The 19483-nt window shown below is 42.4% G+C and overlaps 1 protein-coding gene across 6 annotated transcripts in view; it reads right to left on the reverse strand.

Moving 5' to 3' along the window:
• Nucleotides 1-19483, reverse strand: part of vps8 (VPS8 subunit of CORVET complex) — a 681049-nt gene that overhangs the window by 628853 nt on the left and 32713 nt on the right. For 5 of the 6 annotated variants that reach the window (XM_069934259.1, XM_069934258.1, XM_069934260.1 and 2 more), the window contains exon 6: nucleotides 7662-7716. In XM_069934259.1, the coding sequence (XP_069790360.1) occupies nucleotides 7662-7716 (55 nt within the window). Of the gene's footprint in view, nucleotides 1-5053; nucleotides 5128-7661; nucleotides 7717-19483 lie in introns of those variants that run through there. The other variant, XM_069934264.1, reaches the window with a different exon arrangement.

Below are 19483 nucleotides of genomic sequence, written 5' to 3' on the forward strand. Positions count from 1 at the left end.
TTGTGCATCAGACCTGTGCCTTGTATAATGTTCTTGATTGTTTGACTTAAATGCTGTGATCTGGCTCTCACCAGGTTCCGGATTTCATTGTCCATCCAGGGCTTCTGGTTGAGGAAAACCCTGAATGATTTGGTGGGGACACACTAATTCACAGCTGTTCTAATAAAGTTCCTAATGACCCTAGTATAATTATTCAGTTCCTCATATGAGCTCTTAAACACCATCTAATCCACTGATTCAAGGCAATCCTGTAAATGTTCTTCAGTCTCCTGCGACCACCTTTTGGCTGTCCTAATCTCTGGAATGCAAGTAAAAGGAGCACATAAATTGATCTGAATTGCCAAAATGCAGTCTCTGTAGAAAACAATAGGCTTTCCTTATCTTGTGCAGCAGTGATCAAGTGTGCCAGGACCTCTGGTACGGAAGGTTATGAACTGGTGATAATTGGACATGGTTTTCTTCAGTCAGGCCTGATGTAGTGTGTCAGGGTGGACGGCATCTTGTTTACTGACCTCATCATGCAGCTCCATAAGTGCCTGTTTATAATCAGCCTCAGGATGGATATAAACTCCAGTGAGAAACACTGCTGGAAACTTTTGGGATGGATAAAGGGGACTACACTTAATTGATGCAGTGGTCCAGAAAGTCAACATAACCTTAAGGTGAACTCCAGTTGGAGACGGCGTCATAACCTTATCCAACACTGGAACAAATACTGGTTCAGATACCTTCAGCATAAGTATACCCAAGAATTTAGCTACTACTTATTTAAACTTGTTATTTATCTTTACTTCCCTTCATGCCAGACTTCATTTTCAGCATTATCAATGAACTTCCTGAAACATCACTGCTAATGCACTATTGCTACTAAGGAAAGAAATGGATGTCTCAGTTTGGTTCATCGTTCAACCTGATTGAATACCTTTTGAACTTATATGGAGAAAGGTATCATTCAGTCCAAAACACCATGGCTGATAATTAGTTCTTCAAATGGAACAGATCCCCTTCAATGTCTTTTCTCCCATAATACTCCGCAGCCTTTTAACTTTTGCCTTTGCAAATAGCAATCCAACTCCCCCTTAAATTAAATGTCTGTTCAGGAAAAGGATATCTCAATGAAGGGTTATTGGAAAATGAGGTCAACCTATCATGTCATATGTCAAGAGATGGAGATGGGACAGGAACAAATCTGCAATTCCACAACAGATGGGGTGAGTGAGCAAGCCATAAAACTTCAATCATTCATGCACTTAAATGCAGAAAAAAAATTCTACTTAACACAAATACCACATTTTATCAATCGATTGAACTTTGAAACCTACTCTGATTTTAATCCAATATCATAAAGAATTCTTGGACAAAATCTCTGAAATCATCAGTAACCCATCAATTAACAGTATAATTTATTCACTATAAAATTATTGGCAATTACTGTATGACACAACATCAGCAGTCAGAATATCAACCATTAGCAATGAAGGGCTCAAGCCTGAAACATTAGTCATGTGTCTTTATCTTTGCTATATCCCGCATCGGACTTGTCAGCCACAAACGAGCCTGCAGCTGACGTGGACATTTACCCCCTCCATAAATCTTCGTCCGCGAAGCCAAGCCAAAGAAGAAGAAAGAAGAATAAAGTTCACTGTTTGATCAGCTGAGTGTCTCCAGCATTGTATTTTTACTTCAACCACAGTGTCTGCAGGCTTTCGTGTTTTATTTCTGCCTACAAAAACTCTACTGCGCAATCTCTTCAAGGGATGCCTACCCTGAAGAAATTCTCCTTTGCTCTCCAAAGGGAGTTCTGTGGGACTCTCTCACTGCTCCCCATCTGTAAAGCATACCTTGATAAAGGGCTCAAGTCTGAAATGTTGGCTATGTGCCTTTATCTTCACAATATAAATTACACTGTTTGATCAGCTGTGTTTCTCTGGCATTGTGTTTTTACTTCAATCACGGTGTCTGTGGACTTTTATGTTTTACTATTAGCAATGGTCATTCGGATGAAAACATCAGATTCTGCTTCACTTTCTGCCAAATATTTTCCCTCTATGAGACATTGATCTACCCTGAAAAATAATTAAAAACACCTCAACTAATCAACAAATAGCATATTTTTTGATGAAATTACAAGTTATAATTCACAAGCGACAATTCCCGAAGGGCCTCAGGTGCTGAAGGCTTCTTGATTGTGTCGGAGGTTTGGATTTGGACCTCAGGCTGGCAATGGATTGAACAGTAGTCTGTGCAGCTCAAGGTTGCGGGAGCTCTGGAGGTGAATCTACACGAACTCAGTGATTCTGAGGGGACTCTCTCTCTTATTGTAAGGGCATCTCAACAGTGGCTCTTGCTCTGCAGAGGCAATTTTGTGTAATATTGCATGTTTCCATTATTACATAATAAAGGTATTTTGAATCTTGACAAGCTTGTGGAAGTGAAATTAATGTTCCATGTTACCATGTTATGTGGGAAACATAGCCCTGGCAGTTTAAATTTTATTTACAGCATTATAGAAGCTAATTCCAGCTATTTAAACCATGCTGCTCAATTACACACAAATTAACTAACATTTTGGAGGGTGGGAGGAAACTGGAGAACCTAAGGAAATCCGACGCAGACATAGGGAGAACACGCAACTCCTTACAACACTAAATTCAAATCAGGTGGCTGGTGCTGTAATAGTGTCAAACTAGCCGCTACGCTAACTGTGCAGCCCCAGTTAACAGGGCCTTGGGCTTTATAAAATGCAGAGAGATAAGTGATCTACTCACCTTAATTCAAGTTATTTTTGCTCACAGAAATACTAATTAAGTGATTTCTGGTTAAGAAGAACTAAGTTTCAATTTCCCTGGCCAGGATGTTAAGATGGAAGGAGCAACTGTCAGGGAAGAGAGTTTGTATAGGACATTTGTTTATCCCATAACAAGTACTGTGTACTGCTTCAATCCTGAGAACAGATTCAAGGCACTGAGTATGAATCCATCATCTGGTTCATAGCTAGGCATCCAAGGGTCAGAGAGCAAAGACATCAAATTTCTTTACACAGGTAACAACTGATAGATCTTTTTGCGATATTGTCCATAATTCAATTTTTTTATTACCGAGTTCTTAAAAAAATTCTGGAACTACGACTTCCAATTGACAAGACCATATTTTTTGCTTCATTTAATTACATCACAGTGGCAAATGTGGACTGAGTTCAGAATCATTAAGAGATATCAAATGTAAAGCAGTCATTTTTTTTTTAAATCAGATGAAATGAAGTGAAGCTGGGACACAGCATGTAAATAAATGAGGTACATCATTCACACAGTGACAAACAATTGGAATAAAATGTCCAGCGAAGAGCAGTGCTTTCCCAAGACATCATGCAGTTGGTGAACTGTGCATTTTACTGAAGCAAAAAACAAAGAGTCAGGCAGGATCTATGGAAGCAGAAGGATGGTGCATATTTTGAGTCTTGACCCACTATACTTTTAAACTCTGGACCTACTGAATCAAACTAATGTGGCTTTTTCACCAATGCACGTTTCCAGATTTCTTTCCATTTAATTTTAATCATACAGCACAGTAGAAACCCCTTCCAGCCCATGAAACCTTTGTGACCCAATTACACCCAATTAACCTACTAATCTCATTCATTTTGGAGGAAACGGGAAGAGGAGGAAATGGGAGCACCCAGAGAAACTCATGCAGGTCATGGGGAGAATGTACAAACTCCTTACCAATGGTGCCAGATTCAAACCCAGCTTCCTGATGCTTTAATAATGTTGCAATAACTATAACACGAACCATCCCGCCCTTCTGCTAAAAAGATGATTTGGAGTTGAAGAAGAATTGTATATGTTACTGCTGAGAAAGATCCACTCCTAATTTACTTGTACATAATATTTTAAAACTTTAAATGTCCAAGCTCTGGCCTTTAATGCACCCTGGTATTTGGCAAATTGATCTGCCCAACCTCATTGCATCTCTCACGCAAGGTCTCATTTCATGCACTTTCCCTCTCTCCTGGGTTATACCCCTTTTATGTCCTTCCTCTTCACTCCCTGCAATCTAAGGAATTCAAATCTGCAAAGACAAATGGTTTAGCTATATCTGGGTGGATGACAGGAATCATCCCATTTTTGTCTACAAGCTTCTTGAAAATGCAAAGTTGATTCCTTCTAATTTCCTTCAATGCATCAGCCCTCTTAAATCCTCTACATAGACCTCCAACATCAGGTATTCTTCAATTGAGGGCACCCGGTCAATTAGCTCAGCCACCATCGTTGCTTTCTTTATCATCCCAACTCTTTCAACCTAAAGGTAAGCTTCTGTTAAACCCCTGTCTTGGTGTCAGTTTCACCTCTCTAATTCCTTTTTCTCCCTTGGTACCAACTCAGAGTTCACTTTGTCCATGCCATGCTCTTGGCTCTACTTCCTGGCTCCTGTATTTTCTGGTATCATGAACAGTTCACTCACCTCAGGAACAGCCTGTCTCCCTCTTCAAGTCAGCCTTCATCACACTCAATAGCCACGCTGAAAAATAAACCTTGCCCTCAGAACCTTACACGCCATAAACCTACGCTCTCCTTCCCCTCCCTGCTTACTTTACAGGTGGGGACTTCTCACATTCATCCCCATCTCTCACAGAACCTTTTGTTTGAAGGTTTCCAAGAGCATCCACTGATACTGCTCTCCTCAAAGATCAAAGTTGCTGATGACATAATGGTGGTCATGTTTTCTGTGCTGAAAGATTATTTCGCAGATTTCACACTCCCTTTTCTCTCATGGCTGCTTAAATCTTCCCTCTTTCACCAGGTTTTTACTTGTTATATGGCCTTTTAATCATTATGTAATATGCCTTAAAGTTTGTTTGATAATGTTTTAGTTTCGGTTGTTGGAAAGTTATGCGGTTTTAAAGATGCATACAAATTGTTGGGCCGTGTACCTCAAATTGGCAAAAGGTGGAATGGGAAGTGGGGAGGTTAGAAATTACAAAGCAGTGAGGTGGAAGGACTGTTAAACAACTTTTGTATTATTTACTATATAAAGCCAGCAAGATTAAATTCACCTCTAGTACTTAAAAGGTTATTTGCATCCTCTCAGACCAAAATATGCAGTTCACTATGTCAATTATTGGAGCTTTAGTTTGTTGGAAAAGCAGGAAGCAAGCAAACCCTAGGTACACCCACACCTCTGTGTTCTGTACCTTTTCCTATACATCCAGGACGACATGAAGGGAAAGAAGAGACCACAAGTCAGCATTAAATGTTCAGCACAATATATTCAATTAAACATTTCCTTTATAACAAACACAACGCTCCACACATGGAAGAGAAATAGATCACCGAAAGATTGGTACAACATTGCAAAAGCCTTCATTGTAAAAAAACAAAGACAAACATAAAAGCATGAATTTATTTGCCATAAATATGGTTTTTCACTAGTAGGATCACTCTAGGATTTTCATTTACATGGTCTATCATATTGCTAAGAAAAATCTTAATACTGCTATAAATTACTTTTGGATTACAAAACATTTATCTAATTTGTATGCAGCAAGACCAAACTGACAGCACTGAGATGACTGACCAGTTAGCTCTGGTGACACTTGTGCTTACATTTCCTTATGCCAGAAGGAGGCCACTTTACCTATGCTGGTTCACTGAGCAATCTCGTTCGCCCTCAATTTTCCATGCAACCTAACTTTCCCCAATTCTCTTCAACTCTTCCTCCCACCCCCATTCTACCAATCACCTACATACCAAGAATAATTTACAGCAGCCAAATGACCCACTAACCCACACATTTTTGTGACATGGGAAGAAACAAGGAACTTGGGGGGACCTACAGTAATAAGTGCAAACTAAACATACACCACATAGGATTGAAGCCAGATTTATGGAGCTGTGAGGCCATTATTTCATGCTATAAAAAACTCAATTCTCTGCCAGATGGTTGCAGAGAGCACTACTGTCGCACTGTCAAGTTTAAAATACAGGTATGAAATCTTTTATCTGAAATTCTGAAAATTGAAAACCTTTGAAAACCAAACATTTTTGCCATGGACGTCGTCTGCACACCAAAGCTCATGCTTGGTGCCAAACATGACCCAACACGACCCACACTCAACTCATGCTTGACTATCCCATGTCCCATGTTGGTCCGTGTTGGTAATTAGTGTAAACCTAGTCTAACCTCACTTTATAGGTGCCAGCAGAAGAAATGGCCCAGCGCTTCCAATTCACCATATACAGACGCCCAATTTGTCATAGGTGGACCAACGCCCAATGTCCTCCCTGTCAAGCGCCACCGCTGCTGCCACCACCACCACCCCGTCCATAGAACTATAGAATGCTGCAGCACAGAATACAGACCATTCAGCCCTTCTGGTCTGTGCAACACATTATTCTGCTAGCCCCAATGCCATTGCAACACCCCCCCCCGTCCCCCAAGTCTAGAGCTGCCACCACAACCTCCCACGTCCAGAGACCCTTCTAGTTGGAGTGTGTCTTTACTTTGCGTGAATCTGAAATCAGTGCAATCACTTAAATTACTGCCATTACTATTATTCCATTATCCCAAAAATTCTGGTCCAAGGGTTTCAGATAAAAGATTCTGTACCTCTACATGGCCATGTCCTGGAGTTACCCTGAACTAAACAAACTTTTGAAACAGACTAGATTTCCTTGAAGTAATGCAACACCAAGTTTTGAAACACCTCACTAATGCAAAGGATAGCCTGCAAGCCACTCTCTTCCAAAAGTAATTCATATTGATGACACTGTTCAGAATTATTAAACACATAACACTGCTATTGATTTGAAGTTCAAGAGTGTTCTTTAAAATGTTTTGGCAATGTTTTTACTACAAATTACATTTTTTTAAAAACAGATAATTTCATTTAAACAAACAGATACACATCAAATAAACATGTTCCAATATAGAGGGAGAAAGAGGAACTAATTCACTTCCATTTTAGGTTTGGAAATTCCTAGCATTCAAGATTCAATTACAAACAGGAGTAGGAGTGGCCATAATTACTTCACTTTCTCAGGCATTTATTTTTACCTCGAGATTGTAATATTGTCGTAGGATGATATGTTAAAGGTACCAGACAACCTCTTGACCTCTCACATCATTAGGTGGAAGTAGGAAATAAAAACAGGATGCTTTCTCACAAAGGAATGTGTAATTTGGAGAAATTCTTGCATGACTCCCAGTTGAAAAGTTTGATAACTCACTGGCAGTTTCAGCATGGGGACCAAAAGATAAAAATGAAGAAAGCATACACTCATAGTAAAAAAAAATCTTTAGCCTGTTCCCCACCAAAACCAGCTTGCTAAGATAGATCCACATTTGTTGGGAACACACTAGTAATGATTAAACGACAGCTAAAGGGTTTGTAATAAATTTTGGATGCATATTTAAGTTTGTTGCCAAGTTTCAAAATTATTCAATTTCCAAAATTTTTGTAAACAGGAACAATTGTGGTGACAAATATTATCAAACAAAACAATTCTAACATAATGACTTAAATGCAATTACAACAAATTCAATTATTTTAAAATATTTGCTGGTTTCGTGAGAAGTTTTCATTTCAATATAATGATAACGTTAGGGCCTTGTCAAATTAATAACTGAACAAATGGAGAGTATGCAGAAGATTTCTACCTTACCAAATACAAGTGCCAATCCATGTGACGTGCCCACTGCTATTAAATTTGACACAACCTAGAGAAACAAAAATGTGTTTAAAAATCAAAATTAGATTCTTGGCTGCAACATATTACTGTATTTCCTGCTTCAGCAATGATCAATAACTGTGAATCACTAATTCCACAACAGCGAAATGCCACCACTCAGCTCCTTTGCAAGGCAGAAACATTTTTAGAGTCAGTACCAGACAATCCAATTTCTATGTGCAAATTGTGCATTAATTGTTAATCCTGAGTAGTTAATCGAACCAATCATTTTTAGGTGAAATAGTATCCAATGGAAAATTTGATTGGTATTTCTATGCAGTACAGCCCATATTTGTGACAAACATGATGGTAAAATTAAACTAAAAACCTGCTGCTTACACATGATCAAAATCCCTCTACTCCCTGCACATTGATGTCTAGCTATCAGCCTCTTAAATGTTACTATTGCATCTGCTTCCGCAACTAGCCCTGCTAGGCATCCATCTCTGTGTGGGGAGAAAAAACTTGCCACATGCATCTCCTTTAAACTCCCCACCTGAAATGCATGGGCCCAGGTATTTCACATTACCTGGGAGAAAGATTCTGACTGTCTGTCTACCCTATCAATGCCTCTCACAATTTTACAAACTTCATCAGGTCACACAAGTGTCTTGTCTTAGCATGGTGAGATCTGCCCACCAAATACAATATGCACAGATCTGAGTTTATAAGAGGAAGGGATTTCAATAAGGCAAGAGGAACTGCAACTCTTCATATTTTTGAAAATGAATCTAATTGTTCTGAAGACCGAAAGTTTTGGAAATGCTTATTAGCATCTGCACAAAATGAAATTGAGTCAATATTTCAAGTTTTCACTGTATCTCTCTCTACAGATGCTACCTGACATTCAAGATTCCTTTATTGTCATGTAATAGTAGAGAACATTGCCTTCTGCCTGGTGTAAGACAGAGTCACCATTAGTGTCACCCGGTGCTACAGTAGAAGAGAAAGAGAAGCAAAAGGATCCCTTTGGAGTCAATGAGCGTCCGTGGATTCATCTCCAGTGCTTCTGGTGCTCTATAGACTCATGTTCGATTCATCGATGACCTGAGCTCTCGATCAAAACCTCCAACATGATCGGGAGGCACTTCAGGCTCAGATGCCCTTCAGGAGCTCTTCTGACCCTCTTGAATCCAGGCTCTGATATTTTGTTCCCATGAGCCAGTCTCCAGCAGCCCACAGACCATGTGTGTCCTTCAACTGCATCACCTGCAGCCTGTGTGGATCCTTCAGCCGTTGAGCCCCTCAATGGTCCACCACCATAATCACAGTCCTTTAGGGTCTTCTCTTCCTCTACTACTCCTTCTCTATGGGTGTCCTTCCCATTTCTGGTGCCCTGCACCAGTCCACTGTTCTCCAGAATCTGCAACCCCTCCTTGCCGCTGCCAAGCACAGGCACTGCCATTTTAGGCATAGACCCATGGTTGCAGAATTTTAGTTTAAAAATTCTGTCAGGTCCTTCTTCAACTCCTGTATGGAGCCAACACACATCCTGGAAGCATCGCAAACTGGACAACCTCAAGATAGGGCAGTTGGACATGAGAGAATAACAGGTATGTCATTCAAGAAACCCCAACCATATTTTGGTATCCGAGCACCATTCATTTCTGAATACTGACAGAGGAAAAGGGTAATTGGGTAATCTGTCATGGGTAATGCAGCCAGAAACAACACCATGACTCCATGCAAAAGATAAATTAACTTGCTAGAACTCAGAGGGTCAGGCAGCATTGGAGGGCATATTGCACCTCATGAAGCAGAACGTGGCTATCTTGGCAGATTGCATTTCATTAGATGGTCAACATTTCAGGTCAAGACCCTGCATCAGAACTGAAGATAGCCAGTATGTAGAATGAGAGGGAGCATCAAGATAGACACAAGTCAAGGCAGACAGTGGTCAATGAAAGATGAGACATGATTTGGGAACAGGTAGAGATGGTGGCCAGATAGGGGAATGCAGATACAGAAACTATTAGGTGATAAGTGGAAACAGATAAGGGATAGATGATGGACAGATGGAGAGAGGGAGGCGACAGGAAAAATGATGCAATGGAGAAGAAACCTCATTGGATGGGCAGATGGAACTAGTATGATGGTGGTCTTTAGTCAAGGCCATTGCTAAGTAGCTGCAGAACATTATGGTGAGATCTGAAAAATATTCATATGAATATCAAAAATATGGGCAGAATAAGGAACAAAGACTCATTAACAGATTTAAAGTTAGGAAAGAGAAAGGCTGGATGTGACTAGCTGAGGTGATTGCACTTCATGAGATGGGAGACAAAAATTCCCACAGGCATATTCACTGCCACTGCTTGAAAAGAACTAACGTACCTTGGCAATGGAATGGGAAGTGAAGCAAAGATTCAGAAGGAAAAAAAGCAGAACTTAAAATGTGAGGCTGAAAATTGATGACAGTTTCAAAAGCAGAAAAAGCAAAAGTTTGAAAATAGGCATATACTTCTTTTACAGAGCACAGTGAAGGACAATGATGGACATAAGTATGATATTATAACTAATGCAGAAATGAGTCTTAAAAAGGAACAGACTGGAAATTTAGCATCCTTAGCTGAAAAATATAATTAAAATGGTACCAGTAAGTGGATACATGCTCTTAGCAACAAGAGCAGGAAAACCAAGGATATATATTTCAACCCGTTTTTATGGAGCATATTCTACTTGGACATTGATGACTAGTAGCGTTCCATAGGGATTTGCTCTGGTAACCCTGCTCTTTGTGAGTCTTACAAATTACTTGGGCAAAGAGGTAGAGGGGTGGGTCAATAAATTTGAAGGAGGTGTTATGAATAGTGCAGAAGGTTTTCGCAGGTTACAACTGGATTCCAACAGAATGCAGAGTTGGCTGGAGAAGTGGCAGATGGCATTCAATCTGGATAAGTCAAGTGATGGATTTTGGAAGGTCAATCTTGAAGACTGAGTAATCACAAAGACCTGTCAAGCCAAATGTCCCAAACTGTATGGTACCCTGAAATGAGGGGACGATGTATGAAAAGTGCAGTAATTTCTACGTGGTCAAACCAAAATATACACAAATACTCTGTAATAAAATCTGGAATGTGCACTTTAATCACATGTGAATTGTTTGATTACAAATTTAAAACTGTGGAGCACAGGGGAAAATAAAGGAAAACATTAGCCTTTGTCCCAAACATTATGGAGGGCATTGTAGAACCTCTGCACATCTGAGGACTTGTGCTTCAGTTTTACACACGTTGACATAGCCACACACAAAGATGGCAATCAAGAGGAGGGTTACATAAAGAACATTATTCCCCTTCATCACAACCCAATCCATCCTGGATCTCCAGATGAAATGGACAACAGCTCAGATGTCTGTCATGTCAGAGCAGTGGGGTATGAGCCACACCTGCCTCACTTACAGCAACAGTACCTCTCACCCGATGACCAGGTTCTCACCAGCCATCCAGAGGCACTACTCCCACACTCCCAGCCTCTCTGCTCCAGATAATTATTGTCAGACACCCCAGCTCTTCCACCAGTCACACCCAATGGCGGAGGGAAAAGAATCAGTCTAATCAATTGACAAAGAACATTGCCTCACTCGTGTTGCAAACCCCCTCACCAGTAGTTCAAACTGGTCGGAGGTGTTGATTGGCCTGCCAACACACCATTGGTTATCCAAGGTACAAAATACAAGCAAGGGAGATTATATTAGAACATTATACAATACTCATTCACCACTGTTTGAGTACTGCATGTTTCTGGTCACCACTTTGCAGGAAAGATGAGACTCGACTGGAAAGGATGCTGAGGATTTTGGCAAAGTCATTACTTAGTAAAGTCTGGAAAAATTGAAAAGTCTGGAAATTTGTGATTATGTTGGAAAACTAAATAAACCCATTAGACCAAAGGAAGTTGCAGGGTGACTTAATTGGAATGCCAAATGTATTGAGGGCCTAGGTTAGAGAAAATAAGGACATATTTGCCTAGGAGATGGGTCAGAAATCAGGTAATAAAATTTCATTGGAGCTGGATGGAGAGAAAAAAGGAGATGTGGAAAAAGGTTTCCACCCAATGATGGGTTGGGATCTGGAGGGCACTACCTGAGAGAGTTGAGCAGAGCATGGACAGGCATGTGGGAGGCTGCAACTGCAGAGCTGTGGCCATAACACAGCAAGATGCAATAAGATTAGGTAGTTCTTTCTCATCAAAAATGGTGGCACACCTAGAGCTGCTGTAATGGCAGTGCTGCTACTGGTGTAAACCTGGGAAAGTGGGCTATGGAGACACAGCATAACTCAACAGGGTCCAGCTGCCTGATCCTGATGCTTATTGCTTTGCATAGGCTTTAAAATGCCTGTTAATGGACCTGGTGTTTTTTTTAAAAAACCCTGCAACCACAGAGGACAGCCCAAGATGGTGAAGATGGGAAGCGTACTACAAGGGATTGCAGACTCTTTTTTTTGGGGGGGGGGGGGCTGGTGGTGGCGGTGTGGAGAGACAGGCAGCAGAAACAGGGAGAACACCCCCTGTTGAAAAGGAGAAGAATGGGAGATGACCTAAGAGGGAAGGCGACTGTAGCAGCAACCAGCGAGGGGCTCAACAGCCGAAGAACCTACATTGGCTGCAGGCTTTTGGCGACTTGCGGACAAAGAACTCACACAGGCTGCAGCCGACTTGCAGTTGCAGGTCCTACACATGCTGTGGGCTACTGTAGACTGGCTCATGGAAACCAGGGATCGGAACCAGGATTCGAGAGGGTGCAGAGGGCAAGAAGGGCTCCCAAAGGGCCTTAGGTGCTGAAGCTTCCTTATCATATTGGAGGTGAGGACCTGGAGCTTCAGTTGCCGATGGATCAAACAGAAATCTGTGCAGCTGCAGAGGCTGCAGGAGCACTGGAGGCAAATCCACCAGACACTCAGTGTCTCTGGAGGGGCTCTCTTTTGTTTCTCTTTCTCATATTTATAGAGGCACCAGATAATGCTCATGGTGATTCTGTTTCCCTTACAGCAGACAAAAGTTGAAGTATATTATGTACATTACATTTTTATTCATTATTACATGACAATAAAAGGATGTAAATAAGGGGGCAAATGACATCCTTCTGTAATACAAGGTGTCTGACTATAAGCTGTGCGACACGTTCCTCTTTTTCAGTAATGCATGCAACCATGTCACTATTCACATCATGTGAACATATGTCCCCACCAACATCAGCTGCAACTTTTGAGTTCAATTCACGGCATTTGTGCTGTAACTCAGAGCACATCACAATGGTTTGTTCCATTTTCTGTTGTTTAAAAGATACACAGCTGGCTTTAGGAGACAAATTCATGTTGCTCAAACTCACTTCCAAGTCTTTTGAAGCAATGTTGACAGAGCAAGGGCTTTTCTCTTTGAAGCAACAAAGGATGAGAGGAGACTTAATTGAGGCAAGTTAGATTATATGGGGCATTGACAGGGTGGACAGCCAGCATCTGTTTTCCAGGGCAACAATGGTCAAGACTAGAGCATATCTGTTTAATGTGAGTGGAGGAAAGTTTAGGACGGATATCAAAGGCAGTCTGTTTTTTTTTTTAAAAACAGTGACAGATGCCTGGAATACTTTGCCAGGAGTGCTGATGCAGCAGGGATATTAGGTTGGCACAACATTCTGGGCCAAAGGGCTTGTAACCATGCAGTAATGTTCTAAAATACAAATCCACAGATTAAACTTAATCTAACTGTTTTCTCATTTCGCTGTTAAGGTACACATTCTTGGAGTACATTGATAGCAACACCACCAGCAGCACTCTCCTACAGAGGCCGTTGAAGACAAAGGTGTCAGGTCCTCCAAATACATGACAAAAGACCATAAGATAGAGGAACAGGAGTGCGCCATTCAGACTGCCGAGTCCACTCCGCCATTCAGACTGCCGAGTCCACTCCGCCATTCAGACTGCCGAGTCCACTCCGCCATTCAGACTGCCGAGTCCACTCCGCCATTCCGACTGCCGAGTCCACTCCGCCATTCCGACTGCCGAGTCCACTCTGCCATTCAGACTGTCGAGTCCATCATGAGCTAATCCATTCTCCCACTCAGCCCCTCTCCCCTGCCTTTTCCCCATAACCTTTGATACCCTGACTATTCCGCTAGTCTCTGCCTTAAATGCACTCAATGACCTGGCGTCCACAGCTGCCAGAAGAAACAGATTCCAGATTCATCACTCTCTGGCAAAATAAAGGCCTTTGTCTGAAGCTTATCTGCTCCCACTGTTACTGCATCTTCCCTGAACTTCTCCACAAACAATGCATGAACAGGTTCAGGTTTTAATCCCTGTCCAATCTGAGATATAAGAAATGCTGCATAAAGACATGTTATTGTGTTCTCATGCCTGGACTGTTCATTCTCTTTCTTTGCAACAGGATCTTACCAAGCACTCACCACAAATCTCTGCCTTAATGCAACTTGCTGCTCAATGTTGCATCAGAGAGGTCACTTGCATTTTGATGGAGACAGCTTCATCTTTATTTCAGGGATGAATTGACATCTTGAGTGTTTGGATTTGGCAATGGCAAATGAAGGGGCAAATGAAATACAATGTCGGAAAATGTACGGTCTTGCAATTTGGGAGAAGGAATAAAAGGGCAGGTTAATATTGGGATGGGGTAAAAATTCAAAATTCAGAGGTGCAAAGGGACTTGAGAGTTCTTGTGCAGCATACCCTAAAGTTTAACCTCCAGGCTGAATTGGTAATGAAGAAGGTGAATGGAATGTTGGCATTCATATCTAGAGGAACAGGATACAAAAGCAGGGATGTAGCACTGAGGTTTTTATAAAGCACTGGTGAGCCCCCACTTGGAGTATAGGGTACACGTTTAGGCACCTTATTTAAGAAAAGATGTGTTGGCATTGGCAAGTTCAGAGAATGTTCAAAAGAATGATTTCTGGAATTAAGGTATTCGCATGTAAGGAACGTTTGATGACTCTTGGACAATATTCCTTGGAGTTCAGATGAATGAGGGGTCCTCATAGTAGCAATTTCAATGTTGAAAGGCCTATTCAGAGTAGATGTGGCAAAGTTGTTTCCTCTGGTGGGGAAGGATAAAAGGGCACAACTTCAGAGTGAAGGGAGCCCATTTAAAAGGGAGAGGCAGAGGCCTTTATTTTGCCAGAGAGTGATGAATCTGGAATCTGTTTCTACTCGCAGCTGTGGATGCCAGGTCATTGAGTGCATTTAAGGCAGAGACTAGCTGAATAGTCAGGGCATCAAAGGTTATGGGGAAAAGGCAGGGGAGAGGGGCTGAGTGGGAGAATGGATTAGCTCATGATGGAATGGCAGAGTAGACTCGACAGTCTGAATGGCGGAGTGGACTCGACAGTCTGAATGGCGGAGTGGACTCGACAGTCTGAATGGCGGAGTGGACTCGACAGTCTGAATGGCGGAGTGGACTCCACAGTCTGAATGGCGGAGTGGACTCCACAGTCTGAATGGCGGAGTGGACTCCACAGTCTGAATGGCGGAGTGGACTCCACAGTCTGAATGGCCCATTCCTGCTCCTCTATCTTATGGTCTTTTGTTCTCCCTGGACAGCAATTGCTGCAGGGAGAAAGGACTCAATGAAAGCCACATAAATTGCTGACACAGGCAACAAGAGAGTTCCTGATAAATACTCTTCAGAAGAAGCCAACTGATTAATGTAACTTTAATTGCACTTTTCATTCCCACATCAATATGTCTGCCCATGGACTTGTACTGCCAGATTGAGGCCATACGTAAATTGGATTCCAATTTGGCAGTTTCCAACCAGATGGCATCAATATCAACTTATTTAATTTCCAGTAACCCCTTCCCACTGCGCCCCACTCCCCATCCAGCTTTTCCCTTGTTTTATTTTCATCCCAATCATCTTTCTCTTTTCCCTCCCATACTCTTTACATACTAGACACCTATACCTTCCTTCCTGCAACCCCTAGTCCCTTCCCTTCTTTCCCATCTGAGTGCACCTTTCTCAGCCCTCTGCCCTTTCTCCCATCACCTCTTAGCTTCTTTCTTTTCTTCCCCCTCCCACTTGCATTTACCTATAACCTGCCAGCCTGTGCTCCTCTACCACCTTTCTTTGAGTGTCTACCCAGTTCTTGTTATTCCTGATGAATGGTTTACAACACATTCTTTCCATGGATACTGCCTGAACTGCTGAGTTCCTCCACTTCTCTGGGTGTTGATTATTTATGGCTCTCAAGCAACCAATTATATTAAATAGCCTTAATCATCAGTAATCAGTCAAGAGGGATAATTCGTAACCCTACTACTTTGGCTTGGCTTCGCGGACGAAGATTTATGGAGGGGGTAAAAAGTCCACGTCAGCTGCAGGCTCGTTTGTGGCTGACCAGTCCGATGCGGGACAGGCAGACACGATTGCAGCGGTTGCAAGGGAAAATTGGTTGGTTGGGGTTGGGTGTTGGGTTTTTCCTCCTTTGCCTTTTGTCAGTGAGGTGGGCTCTGCGGTCTTCTTCAAAGGAGGCTGCTGCCCGCCAAACTGTGAGGCGCCAAGATGCACGGTTTGAGGCGTTATCAGCCCACTGGCGGTGGTCAATGTGGCAGGCACCAAGAGATTTCTTTAGGCAGTCCTTGTACCTTTTCTTTGGTGCACCTCTGTCACAGTGGCCAGTGGAGAGCTCGCCATATAATACGATCTTGGGAAGGCGATGGTCCTCCATTCTGGAGATGTGACCCATCCAGCGCAGCTGGATCTTCAGCAGCGTGGACTCGATGCTGTCGACCTCTGCCATCTCGAGTACCTCGACGTTAGGGGTGTGAGCGCTCCAATGGATGTTGAGGATGGAGCGGAGACAACGCTGGTGGAAGCGTTCTAGGAGCCGTAGGTGGTGCCGGTAGAGGACCCATGATTCGGAGCCGAACAGGAGTGTGGGTATGACAACGGCTCTGTATACGCTTATCTTTGTGAGGTTTTTCAGTTGGTTGTTTTTCCAGACTCTTTTGTGTAGTCTTCCAAAGGCGCTATTTGCCTTGGCGAGTCTATTGTCTATCTCATTGTCGATCCTTGCATCTGATGAAATGGTGCAGCCGAGATAGGTAAACTGGTTGACCGTTTTGAGTTTTGTGTGCCTGATGGAGATGTGGGGGGGCTGGTAGTCATGGTGGGGAGCTGGCTGATGGAGGACCTCAGTTTTCTTCAGGCTGACTTCCAGGCCAAACATTTTGGCAGTTTCCGCAAAGCAGGACGTCAAGCGCTGAAGAGCTGGCTCTGAATGGGCAACTAAAGCGGCATCATCTGCAAAAAACTGCATGAGTTTTTCAAGCTTTGTTGGGACCAAGGTAAACTGCCTCAGGATCTTCGTGATGCCACCATCATCACCCTGTACAAAAACAAAGGCGAGAAATCAGACTGCTCAAACTACAGGGGAATCACGTTGCTCTCCATTGCAGGCAAAATCTTCGCTAGGATTCTACTAAATAGAATAATACCTAGTGTCGCCGAGAATATTCTCCCAGAATCACAGTGCGGCTTTCGCGCAAACAGAGGAACCACTGACATGGTCTTTGCCCTCAGACAGCTCCAAGAAAAGTGCAGAGAACAAAACAAAGGACTCTACATCACCTTTGTTGACCTCACCAAAGCCTTCGACACCGTGAGCAGGAAAGGGCTTTGGCAAATACTAGAGCGCATCGGATGTCCCCCAAAGTTCCTCAACATGATTATCCAACTGCACGAAAACCAACAAGGTCGGGTCAGATACAGCAATGAGCTCTCTGAACCCTTCTCCATTAACAATGGCGTGAAGCAAGGCTGTGTTCTCGCACCAACCCTCTTTTCAATCTTCTTCAGCATGATGCTGAACCAAGCCATGAAAGACCCCAACAATGAAGACGCTGTTTACATCCGGTACCGCACGGATGGCAGTCTCTTCAATCTGAGGCGCCTGCAAGCTCACACCAAGACACAAGAGAAACTTGTCCGTGAACTACTCTTTGCAGATGATGCCGCTTTAGTTGCCCATTCAATTCGTAACCCACTGCTTTACCAAACCACCTGCACCGAGCATAACACAATGAAGGTTTCCTGAATGCGTCAGAGGTTTGGATCTGGAGCTCAGGTTGCCAATGGTTTGGACTAAAGTCTGTGTGGCTGCAGTATCATTGGCGGCAAATCCACAGACACTCAGTGACTCTGAAGGGACTCTCTTTTGCTTCTCTTTCTCTCTCTGTAAGGGGCGCCGGGCAATTTCTGCTGATGGTGAATCTTTGTCTGTCTTGTAACAGATTAAAGGCAATTTCATGTAATCTTACATTTGTTTTATTACATCCCAATAAAAAAATCTTGAATCAACTACTGATCCAATTGAAATAGCTGCATATTGTAAGGTGAAGTGATCTCGATATTTCTTGTACTATCATCAAATTTTTTTCTGCCTTGTTCTAGTGGAGATTCTCACATCTGGACATTAGAGCTGGTTCCTCAGATTTCTAAGCATGTCTGAACACCACACCAGGATTTCCCTCCTGACATCCATCTAACTGACAAGAATGCACTACATCTCCCTCTTCCATCACGGGTGGCTATGATGGGGAGTGTGCCTTTAAGAGGTCACCACCTCCTCCAGGCTTCTCTCAGATCCAGAAGTGGCAAATTTTCAGGAGCTGCCTACTCTCTGGTCTGGTCCCATTTGGAACCATGCAAGTCCCGTTTTATATGTTCAACCAAGTTAGTATTGTGCGTAGTTCTGGTCGCCACATAACAGGAGACTTCTGAGAAGGTGCAGAAGAGGTTCACCAAAATGTTGCATGGATTAGAGATATCAGCTAGCTGTAAAGGTTGGACAAACCTGGCTGTTTAATTAGAATAGAGGCTGAGGGATACTTGATGTCTATAAAATTATGAGTGTCATTAGAAGGGAGATCACAGGAATCTTTTAATTTGTAAAATAATTTAACAATGCAGAACATGAAACCCGTGCTGCCCATTTATACCCAATTAACCTAATCAACCCCCATACATTTTGGGGAATGGGAGGAAACGAGAGCACACAGAGAAAACCTACATAGGTCACTGCGAGAACATACAGACTCCTTCCAGACAGCAACAGATTCGAACCCAAATCGTGAGAGCTCGATAGCGTTGTAATAAACACTATATTAACTGTGCCGCCCAGATAAAAATTTCCCAGGGTAAAAATATCAAATACTTGAGGTTATGTCTTTAAAGCAGGAAGTAGAGGGGTGGAGTTAAAGGAGATTTAAGAGACAAGTTTTTTTTTAAAAAGTGAGTGATGGGTGCTTGAACGCATTGCTTTGGGATGTGGTGGAAGCAGATATACTGGCAAAGGTTAAGAGGCGTTTAGACATAAGCGTGAGCATGCAGTGAATAAAAATGTAGAGGATGTGCACATGGGATTACTCAATTCGTAATGGCCAGTGCAAACATGGTGGGCTGAAAAGCCTGCTTCTTTTTTGTTTCTCTATTTAGAATTTTTTTGAAACAAGGATTAGATATGGGATTTGATATTATACACAATGCTAGCATTAAAAATGTTATTTCTTGGCAGTAGCTTTCTTTCCCTCTTTGTTTAAACAATATTCAGACAAAAGCAAGTTTTTATCTCCTTCTCTCCACTGTCTGTAAGGTTTTTAGTGAATGCACTCTTTGCAGGGCAGTGTTTAAATTTTTTTATTTTTCACACTATGAACCATATTAACCAAAATACACACAAACATTTCCCTCTTGAATATACACAGTGTCATTTTCTCCCCTTTTACCCCCTCCCTTCCAGC

This window comes from Narcine bancroftii, chromosome 4, assembly GCF_036971445.1.
Source record: "Narcine bancroftii isolate sNarBan1 chromosome 4, sNarBan1.hap1, whole genome shotgun sequence".
NCBI classification, from domain to species: domain Eukaryota; kingdom Metazoa; phylum Chordata; class Chondrichthyes; order Torpediniformes; family Narcinidae; genus Narcine; species Narcine bancroftii.